This window comes from Lipotes vexillifer, unplaced genomic scaffold (assembly GCF_000442215.2).
Source record: "Lipotes vexillifer unplaced genomic scaffold, Lipotes_vexillifer_v1.1 scaffold238, whole genome shotgun sequence".
Classification (NCBI taxonomy): Eukaryota; Metazoa; Chordata; class Mammalia; order Artiodactyla; family Lipotidae; genus Lipotes; species Lipotes vexillifer.
Window position 1 is genome coordinate 3,445,488 of NW_006785665.1, and position 25,399 is coordinate 3,470,886.

At 39.0% G+C, this 25,399-nt stretch overlaps 1 protein-coding gene across 2 annotated transcripts in view; it reads left to right on the forward strand.

Moving 5' to 3' along the window:
• The window catches only part of NUP210L (nucleoporin 210 like), an 85,964-nt gene that overhangs the window by 28,147 nt on the left and 32,418 nt on the right, over positions 1–25,399 (forward strand). For both annotated transcript variants that reach the window (XM_007458023.1, XM_007458024.1), the window contains exons 11-17: positions 3,454–3,591; positions 4,060–4,218; positions 10,071–10,269; positions 12,220–12,365; positions 16,645–16,866; positions 17,948–18,121; positions 23,958–24,150. In XM_007458023.1, the coding sequence (XP_007458085.1) occupies positions 3,454–3,591; positions 4,060–4,218; positions 10,071–10,269; positions 12,220–12,365; positions 16,645–16,866; positions 17,948–18,121; positions 23,958–24,150 (1,231 nt within the window). The remainder of the gene's footprint in view (positions 1–3,453; positions 3,592–4,059; positions 4,219–10,070; positions 10,270–12,219; positions 12,366–16,644; positions 16,867–17,947; positions 18,122–23,957; positions 24,151–25,399) is intronic.

Sequence of the window (25,399 nt, forward strand, 5' to 3'; positions counted from 1 at the left end):
CACGAACCCATGTCCCCTGCATCGGCAGGCGGACTCTCAACCACTGCGCCACCAGGGAAGCCCTATGTTTGACTTTTTGAGGAATTGTCATACTGTTTTCCACAGTGGCTGTCATTTTACATTCCAGCAGTAATGCACAAGGGTTGTGATTTCTCCACATTCTTAGCAACACTTGCTATTTTCTATTTTTGATAATAGCCATTCTAATGGGTATGAAGTGGTATATCACTGTGATTTTAATTTACATTCCTCTAATGATTGGTGTATGGGAAGTTTTAAAACTATGAATTAAATTTTTAAAATTTATATACAGGGCTTCCCTGGTGGTGCAGTGGTTGAGAGTTCGCCTGCCGATGCAGGGGACACGGGTTCGTGCCCCGGTCCAGGAAGATCCCACTTGCCGTGGAGCGGCTAGGCCTGTGAGCCATGGCCACTGACTTGCGCATCCGGAGCCTCTGCGCCGTGACGGGAGAGGCCCCAACAGTGAGAGGCCCGCGTACCGCAAAATAAATAAATAAATAAATAAATAAATAAATAAATAAAATAAAATTTATATACAACTATACAGGTTATTTCTTCTTGAGTGAAATTTGGTAGGATGTGTCTCTGAAGGAATTTATGTTTAATCTAATTGTTGAATTAATCACATAAAGTTGTTCAAAATATTGTCTTATTAATTTTTATGTCTGTAGCAATGTTGTCTCATTCATTCCAGATATTGGTTATTCATGTTTCTCTTGTTTTCTTCATGAATCCAGCTAGACATTTATCAATTTTATTGTTTTTTACAAAGAACAAGCTTTTGGTTTCATTGACTTTTTTTCAGTTCTTTATCTACTTTCTCTTTCATTGATTTATGCCTTTATCTTTGTTATTCTATTTCTTTTCCTTACTTTGGATTTAAAATGCGTTTCTTTTTTAAGTTTCTTATTGTGGAAGAATCTTACGGTGGATCACCAGTTTTATATTTTTCTTCTTTTTAATATAAGCACTTCTACCACATTCTATTGATCATTCAAACCATTCCTGACACAATGTAGAGGGAACTACACAAGGATGTGAATACCAAGGGGTGGGGATCAGTGGAGGCCATCTTGGAGACTCGCATCTCCAAGGTGATTCTGGGTTCTCTATTATTAGATTTAAAGGCATTACTGATCCTGTTTCTTGTGATTAAGAAGTGAGCATTGATAGTTCATGGTATGCAATAGCAAAACAGCTACTTAAATTATTACCTGTAGACACTATAGTTAAGTGCATGTAGAAGGCAAAGCTTTTGGTAACCAGGTAGTTGCTGCCATAAAACATGTTAGTGAAAGTCTGGGATATAATAGGGTTTATTGATTGTTGTTTCTAAGTGTGCTGGGTAACTTTGGGAAAGAAAATGGTTAGTTCAGGGCTTTGAATTCCCAACTCAAGCTCCACCTAAGAAATCTAAAAGATTTTATGACTACCCTAAAAGAAGCCCTTATTACAATATTTCCTTGTTCTGCAATCATAATGCAATTTATTTTTATTTTATTAATTAATTAATTAATTTGTTTGTTTTATTTTTGGCTGTGTTGGGTCTTCGTTGCTGTGTGCGGGCTTTCTCTAGTTGCGGTCAGCAGGGGCTATTCTTCCTTGCAGTGCGCGGGCTTCTCATCGTCATGGCTTCTCTTGTTGCAGAGCACGGGCTCTAGGCGCACGGGCTTCAGTAGTTGTGGCTCACGGGCTTTAGAGCTCAGGCTCAGTAGTTGTGGCGCATGGGCTTAGTTGCTCCGTGGCATGTGGGATCTTCCCAGACCAGGGCTTGAACTTGTGTCTCCTGCATTGGCAAGCGGATTCTTAACCACTGTGCCACCAGGGAAGTCAGACGTTTAAAATTTTTGTTACCTCTTTTGTTCTCTTTTTCCCGTTGCGGAGCACAGGCTCCAGACGCGCAGGCTCAGCAGCCATGGCTCACGGGCCCAGCCACTCCACGCGGCATGTGGGATATTCCCGGACCGGGGCACAAACCTGCGTCCCCTGTATTGGCAGGCGGACTCTCAACCGCTGCGCCGCCAGGGAAGCCCTGTTTTCTTACTTTGTATAGTTCACTTTGAATTTCATCCTGCACTCAGTCATGTCCCACTTTATCCCAGTTTGTTGTCTTATCTCTGCTTTTACCTCTTATTTCACGTCCATGTTTTCTCGTGTGCCAAAGCAGACACTGTTGAAGTCTTCTGTTCCCTGTGGTCAATATTTTTTAAGAGCATGTAATCTCCTAAAAGGGAATAGTGTCTTTTTGGGTGATGTGTTCTTTCTCTTTTTCCTATATGTTATAAAATGTCTTCCTAGGATCAACCCATTTTGTACCATTATTATCCTATTCTTGAATTATAAGAGTCCTCTCCAGGCCTAGCATATGCTTCCTACTCCCAATAGATTTCTTCTTGTTTCCCTCAGTGATCACCTAAATATCATCAGAATGATATTCTCTCTCTCTTTCTTCCTCTCTCTCTCTCTTTTCAGATCAAGACAACACAAATTTATTATCTTACAGTTGTGAAAGTCAGAAGTCCAGAATCAGTCTCAGGGGGTTAAAATAGAATGAAGTTCTTTTTTTTTTTTTTTTTTGCGGTACGTGGGCCTCTCACTGTTGTGGGCTCTCCTGTTGCGGAGAACAGGCTCCGGATGCGCAGGCTCAGCGGCCATGGCTCACGGGCCCAGCCTCTCCGCGCAACAAGTGGGATCTTCCTGGACCGGGGCACGAACCTGTGTCACCTGCATCGGCAGGCGGACTCTCAACCACTGTGCCACCAGGGAAGCCCCAATGATGTTGTTTTAAACTGAAAGAACATCCAGCTAGCCACCTTAAGAGAGTGAAGAGAAAATCAGAGCCATTACTGCAGATGTGACACAGTTGCTAAATATTTCAGGGCTTCTTTTAAAAATAGATAGATAGATAGATAGATAGATTTTTCCTTCAAAGAGAAAACGCCAACATAGTTGAATGTGGGGATTCTATCTTACCTGTATGGGTACCCCCCTAAACCCTGCTCTTGTTTTTAAGCAGGAGGGGAATATCTTACCCCAGCATCTTTAAATGTTCTCTTTATTTTCTTCTGAATAGCTTGTAATATTCCTTTGCCTTTACAATTTATATACTTAACTGATAGATGTCCGAGGATCTTTCTTTCTGAAACTATGATTGCTCTTTCTATGTTGATAAAACTCTTATTTCAGGAAATTTAAATTGCTTTCCATGACTGTGATACTTCTTTTAGGTCTATCAAAACCCCTTTCATTATTATTGAACTGTAGTAGCTGTGCTTCGCTAATGAACAGGAAAGTTTATTTCTTTCTTTTATTGATAGAAACTGGTTGAGTAATTTATTAACACACCATTTTGCTGATGCTTTACATGTGAATGTGGACCATAAGAACAGTCCTTATAAAATCTGTTTTGCTCCTTTTTTTCTGCTCTTATAGAATAAAAATATTCAGCCTATAAAATTTCCAATTATACATCAGCAAGAAGTGAAGATTTATTTTCCCATCAAGCTTACACCCAACTTTCTGGCATTTCCTTATCATCCCATGGGAATGTTATATCGTTATAAAGTACAGGTATGATGTCTTATAATGAGAATTCACAAAGAAATAAGTCAGTTTCTCTGATAGCTTAATTTATTGAAGGTTAATGTTAAATCTTATTTCCCCCTAATCCTAGTGGTATAACTCACTTTTGGGTGACAACCAAATCATGCTCTTGAATACTGTCATCCTAAGAATACTTGGTGTACTTTCCTCCTCTTCCATATATCCTTTCCTTGTGAGTTTTATAAAGTTTTGTCAAGCTCCCTTGTGCTCTTTTTTTGACATTTTGTGATACTGCCATTACATAATCCCCCTTTAGTATTACCCTTCCCCATTTACTTACTTTAATATAGCATCACAGTTTCTTAATGTTCCAGAAATAATTTATTGTATAGTTTTATTATTTCCTAAACTTTATTTCACCAGATTTTACATCTTCAGTTAAATTCCAATTTTCTTCCTATACTAATTAAATATAAGGTTGTATTTTTTTCATAGGTAGAAGGTGGCAGTGGCAATTTCACCTGGACCTCTTCTAATGAAACAGTGGCCATGGTAACCACTAAAGGAGTGGTGACGACAGCTGGTCAGGTCTGGGGGAACAGTACTGTTTTGGCCCGAGATGTACAGAATCCTTTTCGATATGGGGAAATTAAGGTAAGCAACTCTCCAAAAAACGTTCATATCTCCTCTGAGACATTGCTGTCTAAATTTAAGTACAGTAACACATTAAAAATTTTAAATTTAAGTACAGTAACACATTAAAAAATTTTTTTCTTTTTCAAGTTGGCTGTTTTAAAATGATCCTCAGGACTTCCCTAGTGGTCCAGTGGTTAAGACTCTGCGCTTCCAAGGCAGGGGGCATGGGTTTGATCCCTAGTCAGGGGAACTAAGATCCCCTGCTGTCAACAATGGGAAGCCAATACAGATTTTTCCTAAGGTCAATAATATGGTAAACACAAAGAAAGAAAACTACAGGCCAATATCACTGATGAACATAGATGCAAAAATCCTCAGCAAAATACTAGCAAACAGAATCCAACAGCACATTAAAAGGATCATACACCATGATCAAGTGGGGTTTATTCCAGGAATGCAAGGATTCTTCAATATATGCAAATCAATCAACGTGATACACCATATTAACAAATTGAAGGGGAAAAACCTTATGATCATCTCAATAGATGCAGAGAAAGCTTTCAACAAAATTCAACACCCATTTATGATAAAAACCCTGCAGAAAGTAGACATAGAGGGAACTTTCTGCAACATAATAAAAGGCCACATATGACAAACCCACAGCCAACATCGTCCTCAATGGTGAAAAACTGAAACCATTTCCACTAAGATCAGGAACAAGACAAGGTTGCCCACTCTCACCACTCTTATTCAACAGTTTAGGAAGTTCTAGCCACAGCAATCAGAGAAGAAAAAGAAATAATAGGAATCCAAATCGGAAAAGAAGAAGTAAAGCTGTCACTGTTTGCAGATGACATGATACTATACATAGAGAATCCTAAAGATGCTACCAGAAAACTACTAGAGCTAATCAATGAATTTGGTTAAGTAGCAGGATACAAAATTAATGCACAGAAATCTCTGGCATTCCTATACACTAATGATGAAAAATCTGAAAGTGAAATCAAGAAAACACTCCCATTTACCATTGCAACAAAAAGAATAAAATATCTAGGAATAAACCTACCTAAGGAGACAAAAGACCTGTATGCAGAAAATTATAAGACACTGATGAAAGAAATTAAAGATGATACAAACAGATGGAGAGATATACCATGTTCTTGGATTGGAAGAATCAACATTGTGAAAATGACTCTACTACCCAAAGCAATCTATAGATTCAATGCAATCCCTATCAAACTACCACTGGCATTTTTCACAGAACTAGAACAAAAAATTTCACAATTTGTATGGAAACATAAAAGACCCCGAATAACCAAAGCAATCTTGAGAACAAAAAATGGAGCTAGAGGAATCAGGCTCCCTGACTTCAGACTATACTACAAAGCTACAGTAATCAAGACAGTATGGTACTGGCACAAAAACAGAAAGATAGATCAATGGAATAGGATAGAAAGCCCAGAGATAAACCCATGCACATATGGTCACCTTATCTTTGATAAAGGTGGCAGGAATATACAGTGGAGAAAGGACAGCCTCTTCAATAAGTGGTGCTGGGAAAATTGGACTGCCTGCCGATGCAGGGGACGCGGGTTCGTGCCCCAGTCCAGGAAGATCCCACATGCCATGGAGCGGCTGGGCCTGTGAGCCATGGCCGCTGGGCCTGCGCTCTGGAGCCTGTGCTCCACAGCGGGAGAGGCCACAACAGTGAGAGGCCCGCGTACTGCAAAAAAAAACCCAAAAAACAAAAAAAAAAAAACAAAAAAGAATATAAAGTGAAGAAAAGACAGCCTCTTCAATAAGCGGTGCTGGGAAAAATGGACAGGTACATGTAAAAGTATGAAATTAGAACACTCCCTAACACCATACACAAAAATAAACTCAAAATGGATTAAAGACCTAAATGTAAGGCCAGAAACTATCAAACTCTTAGAGGAAAACATAGGCAGAACACTCTATGACATAAATCACAGCAAGATCCTTTTTGACCCACCTCCTAGAGAAACGGAAATAAAAACAAAAATAAACAAATGGGACCTAATGAAACTTAAAATCTTTTGCACAGCAAAGGAAACCATAAACAAGACCAAAAGACAGCCCTCAGAATGGGAGAAAATATTTGCAAATGAAGCAACTGACAGAGGATTAATCTCCAAAATTTACAAGCAGCTCTTGCAGCTCAATAACAAATACACAAACAACCCAATCCAAAAATGGGCAGAAGACCTAAATAGACATTTTTCCAAAGAAGATATACAGATTGCCAACAAACACATGAAAGAATGCTCAACATCATTAATCATTAGAGAAATGCAAATCAAAACTGCAATTTGATATCATCTCACACCGGTCAGAATGGCCATTATCAAAAAATCTAGAAACAATAAATGCTGGAGAGGGTGTGGAGAAAAGGTAAGACTCTTGCACTGTTGGTGGGAATGTAAATTGATACACCTACTATGGAGAACAGTATGGAGGTTCCTTAAAATAGGGGGCTTCCCTGGTGGCGCAGTGGTTGGGAGTCCGCCTGCCGATGCGGGGAACACGGGTTCGTGCCCTGGTCTGGGAGGATCCCACATGCCGTGGAGCCGCTGGGCTCATGAGCCATGGCCGCTGAGCCTGTGCATCCGGAGCCTGTGCTCCACAGCGGGAGAGGCCACAGCAGTGAGAGGCCAGCGAACAGAAAAAAAAAACAACTAAAAATAGAACTACCATACGACCCAGCAATCCCACTACTGGGCATATACCCTGAGAAAACCGTAATTCAAAAAGAGTCATGTACCAAAATGTTCATTGCAGCTCTGTTTACAACAGCCAGGATATGGAAGCAACCTAAGTGTCCATCAAGAGATGAATGGATAAAGAAGATGTGGCACATATATACAATGGAATATTACTCAGCCACCAAAAGAAACAAAATTGAGTTATTTGTAGTGAGGTGGATGGACCTGGAGTCTGTCATACAGAGTGAAGTAAGTCAGAAGGAGAAAAACAAATACCATATGCTAACACATATATATGGAATCTAAGAAAAAAAAATGTCATGAAGAGCCTAGGGGTAGGATAGGAATAAAGACACAGACCTACTAGAGCATGGACTTGAGGATATGGGGAGCGGGGAGGGTAAGCTGCGACCAAGTGAGAGAGTGGCATGGACATATATACACTACCAAACGTAGGGTGGATAGCTAGTGGGAAGCAGCCGCATGGCACAGGGAGATCAGCTAGGTGGTTTGTGACCACCTAGAGGGGTGGGATAGGGAGGGTGGGAGGGAGGGAGATGCAAGAGGGAAGAGATATGGGAACATACGTATATGTATAACTGATTCACTTTGTTGTAAAGCAGAAACTAACACACCATTGTAAAGCAATTATACTCCAATAAAGATGTAAAAAAATAATAATAATATGGTAAAGCCTGTGTTTAGAAAGATATCTAATTCTTTTTATAGGCAGACAACAACAAATATTTTTTTAAAAAAATGAAAGTTTCTGGAGCTATATACTAGTAGACTAGAATAGAATGAAAGAAGAAAGTGAAACCAAAGTATCCAGTTAAGCCTAAACTAACAAAATGGTATTGAGAATAAAGAAAAGAAGACAAATTGAGGGTTATTTTAGAGGTAGATTAATCAGATTTGATGCCTAGTGGGGTGGGAAAAAAGTGAAAGATTAAGCTTTGGCAGCTTGGTGGATAGAAAACACAAGAAAACGGGAGTTCCTTGGTGGTCTAGTAGTTAGGATTCGTTGCTTTCACTTACGTGGCCTGGATTCAATCCCTGGTCGGGGAACTGAGATCCTACAAGCCATGCGGCACAGCGCCCCCCCCCCCCCAAAAAAAACAAATAACAAGAAAAGGAAAAAGAATAAGGGGAAGATAATGAATTCAGTTTTGGATACATTTAGTGTGGGACTACCCTGGTGGTCCAGTAGTTAGGACTCTGCTCTTCCACTGGGGCACAGGTTAGATCCTTGGTTGAGGAGCTAAGATCCTGCATGCCTCGTGCACTGCCAAAAAAAAAAAACCCCAAACGGGCTTCCCTGGTGGCGCAGTGGTTGAGAGTCCGCCTGCCAATGCAGGGGACACGGGTTCGTGCCCCGGTCTGGGAAGATCCCACATGTGGCAGAGCAGCTGGGCCCGTGAGCCATGGCCGCTAAGCCTGCGTGTCTGGAGCCTGTGCTCCGCAACGGGAGAGGCCACAACAGTGGGATGCCCACGTACCGCAAAAAAAAAAAAACAAAAAAAACCCACAAACATTTAGTGTGGTTCACCTATGGAGCATCCAGGTGAATGTTTAAAAGTGGAAATAGGCATCTGAAGTACAACAGAAAGATTAGGGCTAGAGATAAAAATTTGGAGTGATCACTGAAGTTTTGGAACTGGGTAAGATTTATGTGTCATTTTAAGGGACATTGGCAGAGTAAGAGTAACTAGCAAAAGACACATAGAAAGTGACCAAAAAAAGACTCTATTAGTCCATTCAGGCTGCTATAACAGAATACCATAAACTGGGTGGCTTATACACAACAGAAATTTATTTCTCACAGTTTTGGAGGCTGGAAAGTCCAGAATCGAGGCACCAGCAGATTCAGTGTATAGTGAGGGAAAGCATCCTGGTTCATAGAAGACTATTTTTTGCCTTAACCTCATATGGCAGAAGGGACTAGGGAGCTCTGGGGGGGTGCCTTTTTTAAGGGCATTAATCCCATTCATGAGGGCTCCACTCTCATGACCTAACCACCTCCCAAAGGCCCCACCTCTTAATACCATCATTTTGGGTGTTAGATTTCTACATATGAATTTGGAGGGACACAAACCTTCAATCTATAGCAAAAACAAAATAAAATGTTTTTTTAAAAGGTATCAAGTGAGAGGAAGTGCTCTATATCAGAGGTCAGCAAATTTTTATTTAAAAAGGGCCAGGTAGTAAATATGCTAGGGCTTCCCTGGTGGCGCAGTGATTAAGAATCCGCCTGCCAGTGCAGGGGACATGGATTCGATCCCTGGTCCGGGAAGATCCCACATGTCGCAGAGCAACTAAGCCCGTGCACCACAACTACCGAGCCTGCGCTCTAGAGCCCTCGAGCCACAACTACTGAGCCCGCGTGCCACAACTACTGAAGCCCGTGCACCTAGAGTCCGTGCTCTGCAACAAGCCACCACAATGAGAAGCCCACACCCTGCAACAAAGAGTAGCCCCCACTCGCCGCACCTAGAGAAAGGCCCCACACAGCAAAGAAGCACAGCAATGCAGCCAAAACTAAATAAATAAAACAAATTTAAAAAAAAATTTTAAGTTATAAATATGTATTTGTAGGCCACATACAGTCTCTATCTCATAGTCTTCTTTTTTGTCATTGTTGCTTTTTATTTTACAGCCCTTTAAAAATGTAAAAGCCATTCTTAGCTTACAAAAGTCAAGAAAATTGTGCACTGGTCATATTTTGCCAGACTCGTGTTGAATGGTGTTAGATGCTTTAGAGAGGTCGATTGATTAAGGAATGAAATGAGTGACAGGTTCAGCACCTAACACACAAACACAAAACATACATATATGTTATGTATATGTATATTTAAATATTTAAGAAATGCTTTCTGGGCTTCCCTGGTGGTGCAGTGGTTGAGAGTCCACCTGCCGATGCAGGGGACACGGGTTCATGCCCCGGTCCGGGAAGATCCCACATGCTGCGGAGCAGCTGGGCCCGTGAGCCATGGCCACTGAGCCTGCGCGTCCGGAGCCTGTGCTCCGCAAAGGGAGAGGCCACGACAGTGAGAGGCCTGCGTACCGCAAAAAAAAAGAAATGCTTTCTTTTCTTCTAAGACTTTCCTAACATAACTTTTTTGAAAGATTAATTTTTTTCCCCTCCAGATATGTGTTCTGAAACTGAACAAAATGAAAATGTTACCATTTCATGCTGATGTAGAGATTGGCCAGATTATAGAAATCCCCATTGCCATGTATCATGTAAATAAGGAAACCAAAGAGGCCATCGCATTCACAGACTGCTCTCATTTATCCTTGGATTTGAACATGGATAAGCAAGGAGTCTTCACGCTTCTCAAAGAAGGTAAGAGTAGGCTTTTTATTTTTTCCTTTGTCTTTGAATTAAAGGACCAATCAACAATTCAGAAACTATGAATTACAGTCTAAATTCACATATTGGGGATTCCCTAGTGGTCCAGTGGTAGGGACACTGGGCTTTCACTGCCAAGGGCCCAGTTTCAGTCCCTGGTCAGGGAACTAAGATCCCACGAACTGCACGGTGTGGCCAAAAAAATTTTAAATTAAATTTAGATATTACCTCTCTTTATAATACTTTTATTTATTCTGTCAACTGCCTGTATTAGGTGTTACAATATGATGTAGAAACAAAGGCACAAAAACGGAATAACGTGTCCAGGGTTCATTGTGGCCCGACTATCAGTTTTTAGTCATATTAAAGGCTTCTCTTTCCAGCCTCAAGCTCGCTCTTTCTTTCTTTCTTTCTCTTTCTTTTTTTCTTTTTTCTTTCTTTCTTTCTTTCTTTCTTGCTTTCTTTCTTGCTTTCTTTCTTTCTTTCATATATATACTACACCTCTTTCTAAGAGGACTGTATTGCCATTTAATGTATGTATATATTAAATTTATTCTGAAAAAGAAAATACCTTTTTAATAAGAAAAGAATGTGAATAAGCTATCCATAAGGCTCAATATCATTTACCATTATGGAACTTCATATTTGATCCTGATCACCATTGTTTTTTCATCAATAATAATGAGAGTAGTAGCATCTAACATTTGTTTAGCATTTCTATTTCCTAGGCTCTGTTCTGAATACTTTTCATATACTAACTCATTTAATTCTCACAATACATCTGTAAGGTTGATATCAACTTCGACTTCTCTTTTGCCCTTGTTAATTATACTATACAATATCTCTCACCTCTCCTCTGTTCTTAGGCTGTCTCTCCCCATTTTTAGGCCCTCATTATCGCTCACTGAGAATTTAACGATATCCTCCTAACTGTTCTTGCCTTTGATAATCATGGCTACCAGATAGATCTTCATGAAACTCAATTTCAAAATTAATTTTCCTGCTCAAAAATTTTGAGAGGTGGACTTCCCTGGTGGCTCAGTGGTTAAGAATCTGCCTGCCAATGCAGGGAACACGGGTTCAAGCCCTGGTCCGGGAAGATCCCACATGCCGTGGAGCACCTAAGCCTGTGTGCCACAACTACTGAGCTTGCGCTCTAGAGCCCACGAGCCACAACTACTGAGCCCACGTGCCACAACTACTGAAGCCTGCACACCTAGAGTCCATGCTCCACAACAAGAGAAGCAACCACAATGAGAAGCCCCCGCACCGCAAAGAAGAGTAGCCCCTGCTCGCCACAACTAGAGAAAGCCCGTGCGCAGCAACAAAGACCCAAAACAGCCAAAAATAAAAATTAATTAATTAATACTTTTAGTTTAGTATTAAAGGCCCTCTACAGTGTAACCCAACCTACTTTTTGGAACTTCATGCTTTGGCTTCATGTATGGCTCTAGCTAAACTAACTACTTTAGTTAGAATTTCCCATATATCTCTTTCATATACGCATTTGTATCTCATTTATATTTCTATCTTTGTTCATTTGTCAGCTTAAGATACTCTCTTCTGTATATCTAAACCTTTCTTGGTCTCTCCAGCTAAAAGTAATCATTCTGTTTTCTAGACTTCTATAATGCTTATCATTTTCTACTAATAGTTTAATTTATGTAAATGTTCACCCTCCCCTTCTAAACTATATATGCCTTGAGGTCAGGATCTTTGCTCATATTTGTATCCTCACCGTACATAGAACTGTGTCTTACATGATATATATCTGTTAATGGAAGGACCATTATTTTATATCAACTTAATATAAATAATTGGGGTCTAGTAGTTTGTGAGATTAAGAATTTTTTAATATATTAAACTTCTTGTATTTCTATAGACTGATTTCCTTGAGGACTGATGGCTTATTACCCTACTGAAGTCATGTTTTTTGATTTGCAGGTATTCAAAGACCAGGACCAACACACTGTTCCAGTGCACATATAGCAGCCAAATCTCTGGGCCATACTTTGGTAACAGTTAGTGTGACTGAATATGAAGAGTATTTGGAGAGCAGTGCCACATTTGCTGCTTATGAACCCCTAAAGGTGAGATATTTCATGCTAAAGAACTGCCATATCTTTTCATGGACCCCACCATGTCCACTTGGGGGCTTCCTACCTATCTGTGATCTCTTTTAAAGATCAGTGATATTTATTTTCTCTTTACTTACCACTCTCTTGTTTTTAGACCCACAGCTCCCTCATCAAATCTGAGTATCAGGGAGTTTATGCTATCATGTTTTGGCCACAGGAATATTTATAAGTTGTATCAGCAAGTTTTATTATTTATTTATTTGTTTGTTTGTTTATTTATTTATTTATTTTTGGGGAGGCTGTGTCAGGTCTTAGTTGTGGTACGTGGGCTCTTTGTTGCGGTGTACAGGCTTCTCTCTAGTTGTGGTGCGCCAGCTTCTCTCTAGTTGTGGCGTGCGGCACGCGCGGGCTTAGTTGCCCTGTGGCATGTGGGATCTTAGTTCCCCAAACAGGGATCGAACCTGTGTCCCCTGCATTGGAAGGCGGATTCTTTTTTCTTTTTTCTTTTTTTTAATAAATTTATTTATTTATTTTTGGCTGCCTTGGGTCTTTGTTGCTTCGTGCGGGCTTTCTCTAGTTGTGGTGAGTGGGGGCTACTCTTCGTTGTGGTGCGCGGGCTTCTCATCATGGTGGCTTCTGTTGTTGCAGAGCATGGGCTCTGGGGCGCACGGGCTTCAGTAGTTGTGGCACACGGGCTCAGCAGTTGTGGCTCTTGGGCTCTAGAGCGCAGGCTCAGTAGTTGTGGCACAAGGGCTTAGTTGCTCCGTAGCATGTGGGATCTTCCCGGACCAGGGCTCGAACTCGTGTCCCCTGCATTGGCAGGCGGATTCTTAGCCAGTGCGCCACCAGGGAAGCCCCTGGAAGGCAAATTCTTTACCACTGGACCACCAGGGAAGTCCCAACAAGTTTTAGATATTTTGCTTTCTTTCCTCGTTTTTTTTCTCTTTTTTACTGAGATATAAAAAACATATAGTAAAGTACACTAATCTTAAGGTACTATTTATTATTTTTATTTGGCTGCACCAGGTCTTAGTTGCAGGATCTTTAGTTGCAGAATGCGAACTCTTAGTTGCAGCATGTGGAACCTAGTTCCCTGACCAGGGATCAAACCCGGGCCCCCGGCATTGGGAGCGTGGAGTCTTAGCCACTGGACCACCAGGGAAGTCTCTTAAGGTACTGTTTGAATTTTCACATATGTACGTATCTTTGTAACACCACCTGGAAGGAGATATAGAATATTAGTATACTCTCTTTTGAAGAACTCTGAAAGAAAACCTTCCACCCTAGGGAGGGAAGTCAATCATCTTTTACCCTTTATACTTACAAATTTTCAGCACAACAGTCATCATTTTGGCGCCCAAGGATTGGTCCAATATAATTGGGATATTACGACAGGTGGCAGTTCAAAATAAAAGTAGATAGGGACTTCCCTGGTGGTCCAGTGGGTAGGACTCCATGCTCCCAATGCAGGGGGCCCAGATTCAATCCCTGGTCTGGGAACTAGATCCCCACATGCATGCCATAACTAAGAAGTCCACATGCTGCAACTGAAGATCCCACATGCCGGGGAGTGGCTAGGCCTGTGAGCCATGGCCGCTGAGCCTGTGCGTCCGGAGCCTGTGCTCCGCAACGGGAGAGGCCACAACAGTGAGAGGCCCGCGTACCGCAAAAAAAACAAAACAAAACAAAAATGTAGATAGAGCCCGGCATGCTTTCTATATATTTGAGTCCTATAGGAGCTCGAATTGATGTCTAGGGCCTTCCCTGGTGGCACAGTGGTTAAGAATCCGCCTGCTGATGCAAAGGACATGGGTTTGAGCCCTGGTCCGGGAAGATCCCACATGCCACAGAGCAACTAAGACCGTGAGCCACAGGTGTTGAGCCTGCGCTCTAGAGCCTGCGAGCCACAACTACTGAAGCCCACGCGCCTAGAGCCTGTGCTCCGCAACAAGAGAAGCCACTGCAATGAGAAGCCCGCTCACCGCAACAAAGAGTAGCCCCCATTAGCCACAACCAGAGAAAAGCCCGCACGCAGCAACGAAGACCCAACACAGCCAAAAATAATAAAAAGTAAAATAAAATTTTAAAAATAAACAACAAAAAAAATTGATGTCTACAAGTTCTTGCTGATACATACTGACAAATACTGACTCAGTGCCTCTTAGGATGAGGAGGCATCCACAGGGAAAAAGTTGTCAATGAAAGAAGCAAGGTAAGTTATTAATTTTAAAAAGATAACTTGTTCATTAATATTTGCATTTTGGGCTTCCCTGGTGGCACAGTGGTTGAGAGTCCACCTGCTGATACAGGGGAGACGGGTTTGTGCCCCAGTCCAGGAAGATCCCACGCGCCATGGAGCGGCTGGGCCCATGAGCCGTGGCCGTTGGGCCTGCGCGTCCAGAGCCTGTGCTCCGCAACGGGAGAGGCCACAGCAGTGAGAGGCCTGCATACCGAAAAAATAAAATAAAATAAATATATATATATATATATATATATATATATATATTTGCATTTTAAGTTGGCCTCATTGTACATTGTGCCTAAGTATTAAACACATGGTTTGAGCATATTTCACTCATTCTCTTAGTGGATGAATCATCCTACTTGCCTAATTAAGTGAAAGAGCTAGGCTGCAGCCCCTGGTCATTTCATGAGGTTTTTTCTTAGTTTTATCATTATCCTTACCCTAATTTTATATTTATTGAATGTCCCACAAATCAGATCTCCCCTGAATGAAAACTATCCTTAAAGGAAAGGAATTAAGATGATGATTTTCTTTTTCTACCTAGTACTTTGGTCATGTATCTTTTTCTTTAGCTGCTGAAAAATATATGTATGTTTTACTTTTGTTATCAATCTTATGTTTCAGTACATGGTATATAGTTCTCAATTTGTCCTTTTATACATCAGTTCAATTCAGTTGATCTGATTAATTTTGGACTATATACATCTAGGAAAAAGGAATAACTCCAGTTTTGCTTTCTCAGAAAGCCTTCCATGAAGCCTCTGTCTAGTTTAATTTCTTCTATTTGAGGCTTGTTTGGCACTCTGTACTGTGCCTTTTTGTAACACTCATTATACTCTTTACCTACTTCAAATCTGTCTTTTCCAGACTATTAGCTCCACTGTGAGGCAGGACCTTATTTTGGCTTTCTATTACTGTATCAGCAGTGGGCCATCAATTAATATTTGTTAAATTGAATTATATATACATTTTTGAGAGAATACTGCCATTAGACATAGGAATGTTTAATGTTAATAGTATTTAGTAATAAATATGATTGACTAGTTCAGGAAAGAAATATTAAAACACGGTTTGCTTACATTTTCAGAATGATTGCTTCAACTCCATACTTCAGCATTTTGTCACTTAGTCACTGTTGTAGACACTGTGTGCCATACAAAAAAACCCTACACTTTGAGAATACTTCATTCCCCAAAAACCAGTTTCCTCATCTATAAGTAGGATACAACTCCTCTGTATACTGGAGTGAATAATACCTGTCTTGACTACCTCTTAGGTGAGAGTTCTTTGAGAATCAGATGAACTGTATAGATGTATTATTTTCATATTTTTAGGGCAGGAGTTCTTTGATACTTTAGTAAAATATCCATTTAAAATTCTTATGTAACATGGTGACAGATGGTACCTAGACTTATTGTGGTGATCATTTTGTAGTGTATAAAAATATCAAATCATTATGTTACACACCTGAGACAAGTGTAATATTATACGCCAGTTACACTTCAATTTTTTAAAAAAGAGAAAGAAAGAAAAATGTTTATGCACTTATTTATCAATACTTTTTATGTGCACAGCATTGTACTAAATCCCACTGAGGAAGAGAGATTCTTTCAAAAATTTGGGGTATAAGATACTCTTTTCTCTTAAGAAGTTTACATAACTAGACAGTGTAACAAGAATTATTAGATGTATATATATGAAGATTTGACATATTTAAATAGCATTAGGGGATAAACAAGTATACAAATTAATGGTAGAGATAATTACTATAAGAGCTTAGAGGATGCAGAAGTGGTTGTTGTCTGGAATGATTAGACATAAATTAATGGATTCTCTTGACACATGAGTTAGGCTGAATGACAGGTGGGATCTAAATTAGTACAGAGGTTGAGAAGCATTCCAAGTAAGAGGCATAACATATATGTTTCCTAATTTGGGAATTAAGTCTAATGTCATTTACATTATAGTTATACAACCAGTTTTTCACTTTAGAAAACTGTTGAATTCTCTAACTAATCAGGGGTTAATTTCTTTAAATGTCATCAGGCTCTAAACCCTGTGGAAGTGGCACTGGTGACATGGCACTCTGTAAAGGAAATGATATTTGAAGGGGGCCCTTGTCCATGGATCTTGGAGCCCTCACGATTCTTTTTGGAGCTGAGCATGGAGAAGACAGAGAAAATTAGAATAACACAAGTCCGGCTGCCAGCTAAGAGAAAACAGAATCAGTACATCTATCGAGTCCTGTGCCTGGATTTAGGGGAACAAGTAGGAAAATGATCTTTTTCTAACATTTCTTTTAGCAATAATACTCCAAATCTTTTGTACTTCTAGCCATTCCTTTTCAGATTTTAATGGATTTAGTTTATGTACTAGATGGGAAAGTTCTAATTATTGATTAAAAGATCTTTTTTTTTTAAAGCTTACTATCCTTTAAATGTACACCAAAGGTTTTGGTTTACTCATCTGAGAATTCTAACAGTTCACCAACCAAATGGTTCAAGATTTTTTTGTAGTAGGGGGCTTATTTTAATCATTTTATCACTATAATTCATTTCCTGTTGCCTAGCCTAGAGGATATATAGTTTTCCACCTCCAAAGAATGTGAGGAAGGGAAATTTAAAGTGTCATCTATGGTTATCAATTTTGAAGAATGAGTTAGATCTGTGTTTATAAGAGTAATTAGTATATTGCCCTTTATCAGTTTAATTAGTTTTGATTATTTTTAGAGGGAGTGATGGCTTTATCCATAGCTGCAACCTGCTTCTACCAAAACCAGTAGCAAAGGTTTTCAGTTTGACCAGGATTGAGAATTTAAAGTATGACTATGAGGCATAGCCCAGCTAACCAGCCCCCAGGGAATCCATGTATGATTTTAACTTAATAAGAACTGTGCTATAATCAATTGAGCTTCATTTTAATATCTCTAGTGTACTGTATTGTATATATGACTAGCTATTAGTGATTTCAATCCTAATTACCCCCTTTTGGAGCTCTCTAGCTTCTTTTTGTTTTCACATTGTTATTCATTAGTATTTCCACCAGAAATGAGTTGAAACACAAATTAGTTTTTCCACTTTTTGCCAACTGGTAACAAAAGATTTGGTGGAGGAAAAGACTGAAGTAATTGGTCAGTTAGATTTTTTTAATGTTCCCTTTGTTTCTATGATACCCTTGTTTCTCTTAGCACAGATAATTAAGAACTATAGTGTCTTTAAGGGATTTGCCTGATTATAATGTCCAAAGGGACTCTATACTGGAATTTGAATAATTCTAACACGTTTAGATTGGCACAACTGACATCAAGTGTCTACCCACAATTATCTCTTGCCCTTGTGTTTTCTTAAAGATTCTGACATTCCAAATTGGAAATCATCCAGGTGTCCTGAACCCTAGTCCAGCTGTAGAAGTTGTGCAGGTACGCTTCATATGTGCCCACCCTGCCAGCATATCAGTAACTCCAGTATATAAGGTGCCAGCTGGTGCCCAGCCATGTCCTCTGCCACAGCATAACAAACAATTGGTGAGTACAGTGTTTCCAACTAATTTACATGTTCTCTAACCTGCTTTAAGGTAAATGGTCTGAAATGTAGCTTTTGTCTTACTGAAGTTAAGGAAACTCTTTTATTTGTTATCCAATCTCTGATAGTGTCTGAGAAGTGGTGATTCAATTAGGTTAGAGTTGGCTATACTTAGTGACACTTAGTGACTGCTTGTTGTACTTAGGTACATAGTCAGCTTGTAACTATGACAATAGGCAATTGAAAACTCTCTAAATAACTTCCAAATTGGTTTGCTAGTATCCTTCCCTACTAAATCTTTTATTAGCATTATTAGTAACTTATAGGATTTACCTCTACTCCAAACCCATATGAAGAATGATAAGCAATAGCATAGCTAGAAGGTAGGCAACAGGGAATGAGGAATAAATGTTATCTAACCTAGAAACTAGAACATCAGACTATACACTAAATGAGGTTAACTATGATTCCAAGCATGGGAAAATAGAAGTCATTTCTTAGCCTTTGCAGAATAGAACAATCCTTTAATTATTCCCATTTTACAGATGAAGAAACTGAGGATCCTAGAAGTTGAGTAATTTTCCCAAGGTCATAAAGCTAGAAAATAGCATTTTCCATCTGACCCCAAAGCACACGTTATTAACTTTCTTGCTATACTGCCTTTTTATTATAAAAGAACTTATGAGATGTTGCACGTTAGGAACTCATGTTTTTTTCAGAACCAAATTCAACATTAAATACTATTATTTGAACTTTATAAATTATTCACTTTTTTAAAAAGCACTTAGATGGAGCAGAATAGAAGTTATCTCTATAATGGCATTGTCATTCAATATCTTTTTTTCATTTGAAATAATTTAAATTTCCAGGAAAAGTACAACTTTTTTCCTGGAACCATTTAAGAGTAAGTTACAAACATGATCCTCCATACTTTAGCATTTATTTCTTTTTTGTATTTGAGTATAATTCACATACCATAAAATTCACCTGTTTAAAAGTGTACAAGCAATATTGTTAACTAAGCTCTATTTCAATTTTAAAAAGTGTGCAAATCAGAGTTGTGCAACCATCACCACTATCTACCTTCCGAACATCTTCATTTCCCCAAAAAGAAACACCACACCCATTAGCAGTCACTTTCCACTTCCCCCTCCCCTAAGTCCCTGAAAACCACTAATATACTTTCTTTCTCTATAGATTTGCTTATTCTGGACACTTCATGTAAATGGAATCATACAATATATGGCATTTACATGTAGCTTCTTGCATTTAGCATGTTTTTAAGATTCATCCAGGTTGTAGAATGAATCACTACTGCATTATTTTTTTAAGGCTGAGTTCTGTTACATAGATATACCACATTTTGTTCGTCCATTTGTCAGTTGATAGATATATGGGTGGTTCCCATTTTTTGGCTCTTATGAATAATGCTACAATGAACATTCATGCACAAATTTTTGTGTGAATATATTTTCAGCTCTCTTGAGTATATATTTAGGAGTGGAAGTGCTGGGTCATATGGTAACTCTATGTTTAGCCTTTTGAAGAACTTCCAGCTGTTTTCCAAAATGGCTACCTCATTTTACATTTCTGTTACCAAGGTATGAGAATTCCAATTTCTCCACATTTGCCAATACTTGTTAATGTTTGTCATTTTGATTTTATCCTTCCTAGTGTGTGAGAAGTGGTATGTTATAGTGGTTTTGATTTACATTTCTCAATGACTTATGACATTGTGCACCTTTCCATGTGCTTATTGTCCAGTTGTATATCTTCTTTGGAGAATGTCTATTCCAACCTTATGGGTTGTTCATCTTTTATTATTGTTTTACAAGTTCTTCATGTATCCTAAATACAAGTCTTTTTGAGATATGTGATTTTCAAAACTTTTCTGCCATCTTATGGATTGTCTTTCACTTTCTTTTTTGATGGTTTTGCAATTTTTAATTGAAGTATATTTGATTTACAATGTTGTGTTAATTATTGCTGTACAGCAAAGTGACTCAGTTATACATATATATACATTCTTTTTTTAAAATTTTTTATTGGACATACATATGCATTCTTTTTCATATTCTTTTCCATTAAGGTTTATCACAGGATATTGAATATCGTTCCCTGTACTATACAGTAGGGCTTTCTTGTTTATCCATTCTATATATACCAGTTTGCATCTGCTAATCCCAAACTGCCAATCCATCCATCTCCCACCCCCTCCCCCTTGGCAACCACCAGTCTATTAAAAATCTGGAATGCTTCACGAATTTGCATGTCATCCTTGTGCAAGGGCTATGCTAATCTTCTCTGTATCATTCCAATTTTAGTATACATGCTGCTGAAGCAAGTACTTTCACTTTCTTTTTTTAAGCTTTCACTTTCTTGATGGTGTATTTTGAAGCACAAAAGGTCTTATTTAACGATATCCAATTCATCACTTCTGTTGTTGTTTTTGTTTGTATTTTTGATGTCATATCTAAGAAACCATTGTATAATCCAAGGGCATGAGTATTTATGCTTTTGACTTCTTCTAAGAGTTTTGTAGTTTTAGTCCTTACATTTAGGCCTCTAATCCATTTTGAGTTTATTTTTGTATATGGTGTGAAGTCGGGTCCATCTTCATTCTTTTGCATGTGCATATCCAGTTGATCCAGCACCATCTATTAAAAAGATTATTTTTTCTCCTTTGAATCATCTTGACACTCTTGTTGAAAATCTATTAACCATAAATGTGAGGATTTATTCCTGGGCTCACAAATCTCTTCAATTAATCCATACGTCTGTCCTTATGCCAGTACCATACTATCTTGATTACTGTAGCTTTGTGGTAAGTTTTGAAATTGGGAAATATGTGTCCTCCAACTCTATTCTTCTTTTTCAATATTGTTTTGGCTATTCTGAGTCCCTTGCATTTGCATATGAATTTTAGGATTCCTTTGTCAATTTCTGCAAAGATACTAGCAGGGTTTTTTTGTTTGTTTTTTTGGGTTTTTTGCAGTACGCCGGCCTCTCAATGATGTGGCCTCTCCCATTGCGGAGCACAGGCTCCGGACGCGCAGGCTCAGCGGCCATGGCTCACGGGCCTAGCTGCTCCGTGCCATGTGGGATCTTCCGGGACCAGGCCACGAACCCGTGTCCCCTGCATTGGCAGGCGGACTCTCAACCACTGCGCCTCCAGGGAAGCCCCTAGGAGGGGTTTTGACAGGAATTTCATTGAATCTGTAGATTCATTTGGAGAGCATTACCATCTTAACGATATTGTCTTCTGATTCATGAATGTGAGCTATCTTTCCATTTATTTAGGGTTTCTTTAATTTCATTCAACAATTTTGTAGTTTAGAGCAGTGGTCCCCAAGCTTTTTGGCACCAGGGACTGGTTTTGTGGAAGACAATTTTTCCACAGATGGGGTTGAGAGGGTGTGTGTGGGGATGTTTCAGGCAGTAATGCAAGCGATGGTTCAGGCTGTAACGTGAGCGATTGGGAGCGGCAGATGAAGTTTTGCCCCCTTGCCCGCCTCTCACCTCCTGCTGTGCGGACCAGTTCCAAACAGGCCGTGGACCGGTACTGGTCCGTGGCCCAGGGGTTGGGAACACCTGGTTTAGAGCATACACTTGCACTCCTTTTGTTAGATTTATTCCTAAATATTTTATTCTTTTTGATGCTATCATAAAGATAATTATTTATTTCATTTTCAGATTGTTGCTCTTGTATAAGAAATACAGCTGATTTTTGCATGTTAATCTTTTATCTTACAACACTGCTGACCTCATTTATTGGATCTAATAGTTTTTTTGGTGGGTTCCTTAGGGTTTTCTATACATAAGATTATGTCATCTGAAAATAGAGACAGTCAGACTTCTTCTCCCTTTCCAATCTGGATGCCTTCTTTTTGTCTTCTTGACTAGTTTCCCTAGCTAGAACCCCCAGCACAATGTTCAGTAGAAGTGGCAAGGACAGACATGTTGTCTTATACCTGATCCTAGGGGCAAAGCTTCCAATCTATAACTATTAAGTATGATATTGGATGTGGATTTTTCATAGATGCCCTATATAGGTTGAGGAAGTTTAGTCTGTGGAATGTTTTTATCACCAAAGGGTTTTACATTTTGTTCAGTGTTCTTTCTGTATCTGTTGAGATGATTGTGTGTTTTTCTCCCTTTTATTCTATTAATATGGTGTGTTACATTGATTGATTTTCATGTGTTGAACCAACCCTGCATTCCTGGGATAAATTCCACTTGTTTATCATGTATAAACCTTTTTATATACTCCTGGATTCAGCTTGCTAGTATTTGGTAGAGGATTTTTGCATCTATATTCAGAAGAGATTTTAATCTGTAGTTTTATTTTCTTGTGGTATCTTTGGTTTGGTATCAGAGTAATACTGGCCTCACAGAATGAGTTGGGAAGTATTCACTTCCCTTCTACTTGTTTGAAGAGTTTGTGAAGAATTGGTATTCATTACTCTTTAAACATTTGGTACAATTCACCAGTGAAGCCATCTGGGCCTAGGATTTTTGTTGTGGGATGTTGTGTTGTTTTTTTAAATTACTTATTCAATCTCTTTACTTGTTGTAGATCTAGTCAGATTTTTTATTTCTTATTGGGTCAGTTTTGCTTGCTTGTATATTTTGAATTTTCCTATTTCATTTAGGTTTCATTTAGGTCCTCAGAGTTTTGGTGTCCAGAACTTTTATAGGGGTTTTATTACATAAACATGATTGATTAAATCATTGACCACATGTTTAAACTTGACTTCTAACCCCCCTCCCCTCCCTGGAGGTCAGATTGGTATCACCTGGTTCAAAGTCCCATCACTATAATCACATGGCTGGTTTTTCTAGCATGACCAGGCCCCATCCTGAGTCATCTTATAAGTATAAACTCAAGTGTGATCCAAGGGGTCCATCATGAATAACAGATACACTCCTATCACTCAGGAAATTCCAAGGGTTTAGGGTTACTTCTCAAGAACTGGGGACAAAGACCAGCCAATTTCTTTTATTTATTTATTTATTTATTTATTTATTTATTTATGGCTGCATTGGGTCTTTGTTGCTGCACGTGGGCTTTCTCTACTTGCAGCGAGTAGGGGCTACTCTTCATTGTGGTGTGTAGGCTTCTCATTGTGGTGGCTTCTCTTGTTGTGGAGCATGGGCTCTAGGCATGTAGGCTTCAGTAGTTATGGCACGCGGGCTCAGTAGTCGTGGACATAGGCTCTGGAGCGCAGGCTCAGTAGTTGTGGCTCATGGGCTACTTGCTCCACGGCATGTGGGATCTTCCCGGACCAGGGCACGAAGCCACGTCCCCTGCATTGGCAGGCGGATTCTTAACCACTGCGCCACCAGGGAAGTCTGTCAAGATCAAATTTAGATCAAAAATTTAAAACAGACATAAAAGACGTTCTGGGGGACATTTGGGGAAATTGAAATATTGACTATAAAGTATGTAACACTGAATTAATGTTAATATTCTTATGTGTGATAATATAGTTTTTGCTACTCATTCTTAGGAAATGCATGCTGAAATATTTAGGGGTGAAGTGCCATGATACCTAAATCATTTGGAAGAAAAAAAAAAGACACACACACATACAAATACGCACACAGAGAGTATGAAAGTAGAGGGAGAGATAGAGAAAGCAAATGGTGGATTGAGATGAAGTATATATAGGTATTCACTCTACCATTCTTTTATGGTATTCACTATACCATATCTGTACCTTTGAAAACTGTCAAAGAAAAAATATTGGGAGAAAACATGATCCCTGGCTTCAGGAATATCTTACCACCTCTTAAACTATTGTTTCTTTTCTTTTCTTACTTTTTATTTTAATACAGATTCCTGTATCAAGCCTGAGAGACACAGTCCTGGAACTGGTAGTGTTTGATCAACACAGGAGAAAGTTTGATAATTTCAGTTCACTGATGCTAGAATGGAAATCCTCAAATGAAACACTAGCTCATTTTGAAAATTACAATTCAATGGAGATGGTAGCAAAGGATGATGGCAGTGGGCAGACCCGGCTACATGGTATTGTAAATATTTATGAATCCTGTCATATATCTACTAAATGGTTCTGCACTAAATATTTCCTTGTGGATGACAGTCTATTTAATCTGTCTCACCTTTCACCTTCGATCTTTGTATTTTTTAGAAAACATAAAGGTAGATTCCCTTGTTTGCAAAGCTAGAGTCTAGAGTCCAACGTTTCTCACAAGAACACAAAATTAATTTTAAAATGTATTGGTTACCTATTATTTACCTAAAACTTTGGAAATATTATTCATTTGTTAGGCAGTGTTTATTGAGTGGCTACTACACGTAAGGCACCTCTGCTAGGCACTTGGAGATATAATGGTAAATGAGACACTCACAGCTTTTGCCCTCATAGACTTACAGTCCAGTTGGGGAAACTGGACTTTAAACATTACATTGTGTTAGGTGTTTTGGAGGGCAAATATGGGATTCATTAAGAGCTTATAACAGGAGAACCTAACCTAGTTTAGATCAGAGAAGACTGCCCTAAGAAAGTTGCATGTACTCTGAAACCTGAAGAGATGGCAGAAAGAGGAAATAGAAAGAATGAACTAAATAAGTGAAGTGAGACTGACTTAGAGACGGGGCAAGAGGCACAAGATGAGGTTCTAAGAGGGCAACAAGCCCTCAGGGTCAGTAGCCCATCAAGCCTTTGCTTGTATCACATTTACTGAGGTCCTATTCTCCAAAGCAAGTCACCTGGCCAAAACCAGAGTCAAAGTAGGCCAGGACTACTCAAGAGCATGGATACCACCAGGCATGATTCTCCACAAGCCATTAATATAACAATCTACCACAAATCGATCCCAAAAGTAAAGAAGAAAGGGGCACAAAGGGTAACTTTTTGGTTTCTGGTATGAGTATTTGGTAACTATTCTTTTCTTTTAACTTTTTATTTTATATTGGAGTATAGTTGATTAATAATGTGTTAGTTTCAGGTGTACAGCAAAGTGATTTAGTTATACATATACATGTGTCTGTTCTTTTTCAAATTCTTTTCCCATTTAGATAACTATTCAATTGAATAAGAAACATTAAAGAAATAAGATTTAAGCTTTCCCTTACCCACAGGGAGTTTATACTCAGGACAAGTTTAAGGGCTTAACTAGAGAATATGATAACATAATATTAATATGTATATGATACTATAGCACCAGAATACCAATAATATGATACAGTTAATGTAAAAAGTGGTAGGGAAGAAAGAGATGCTCCTTATATCTGTAACAATTAATCAGCAAAT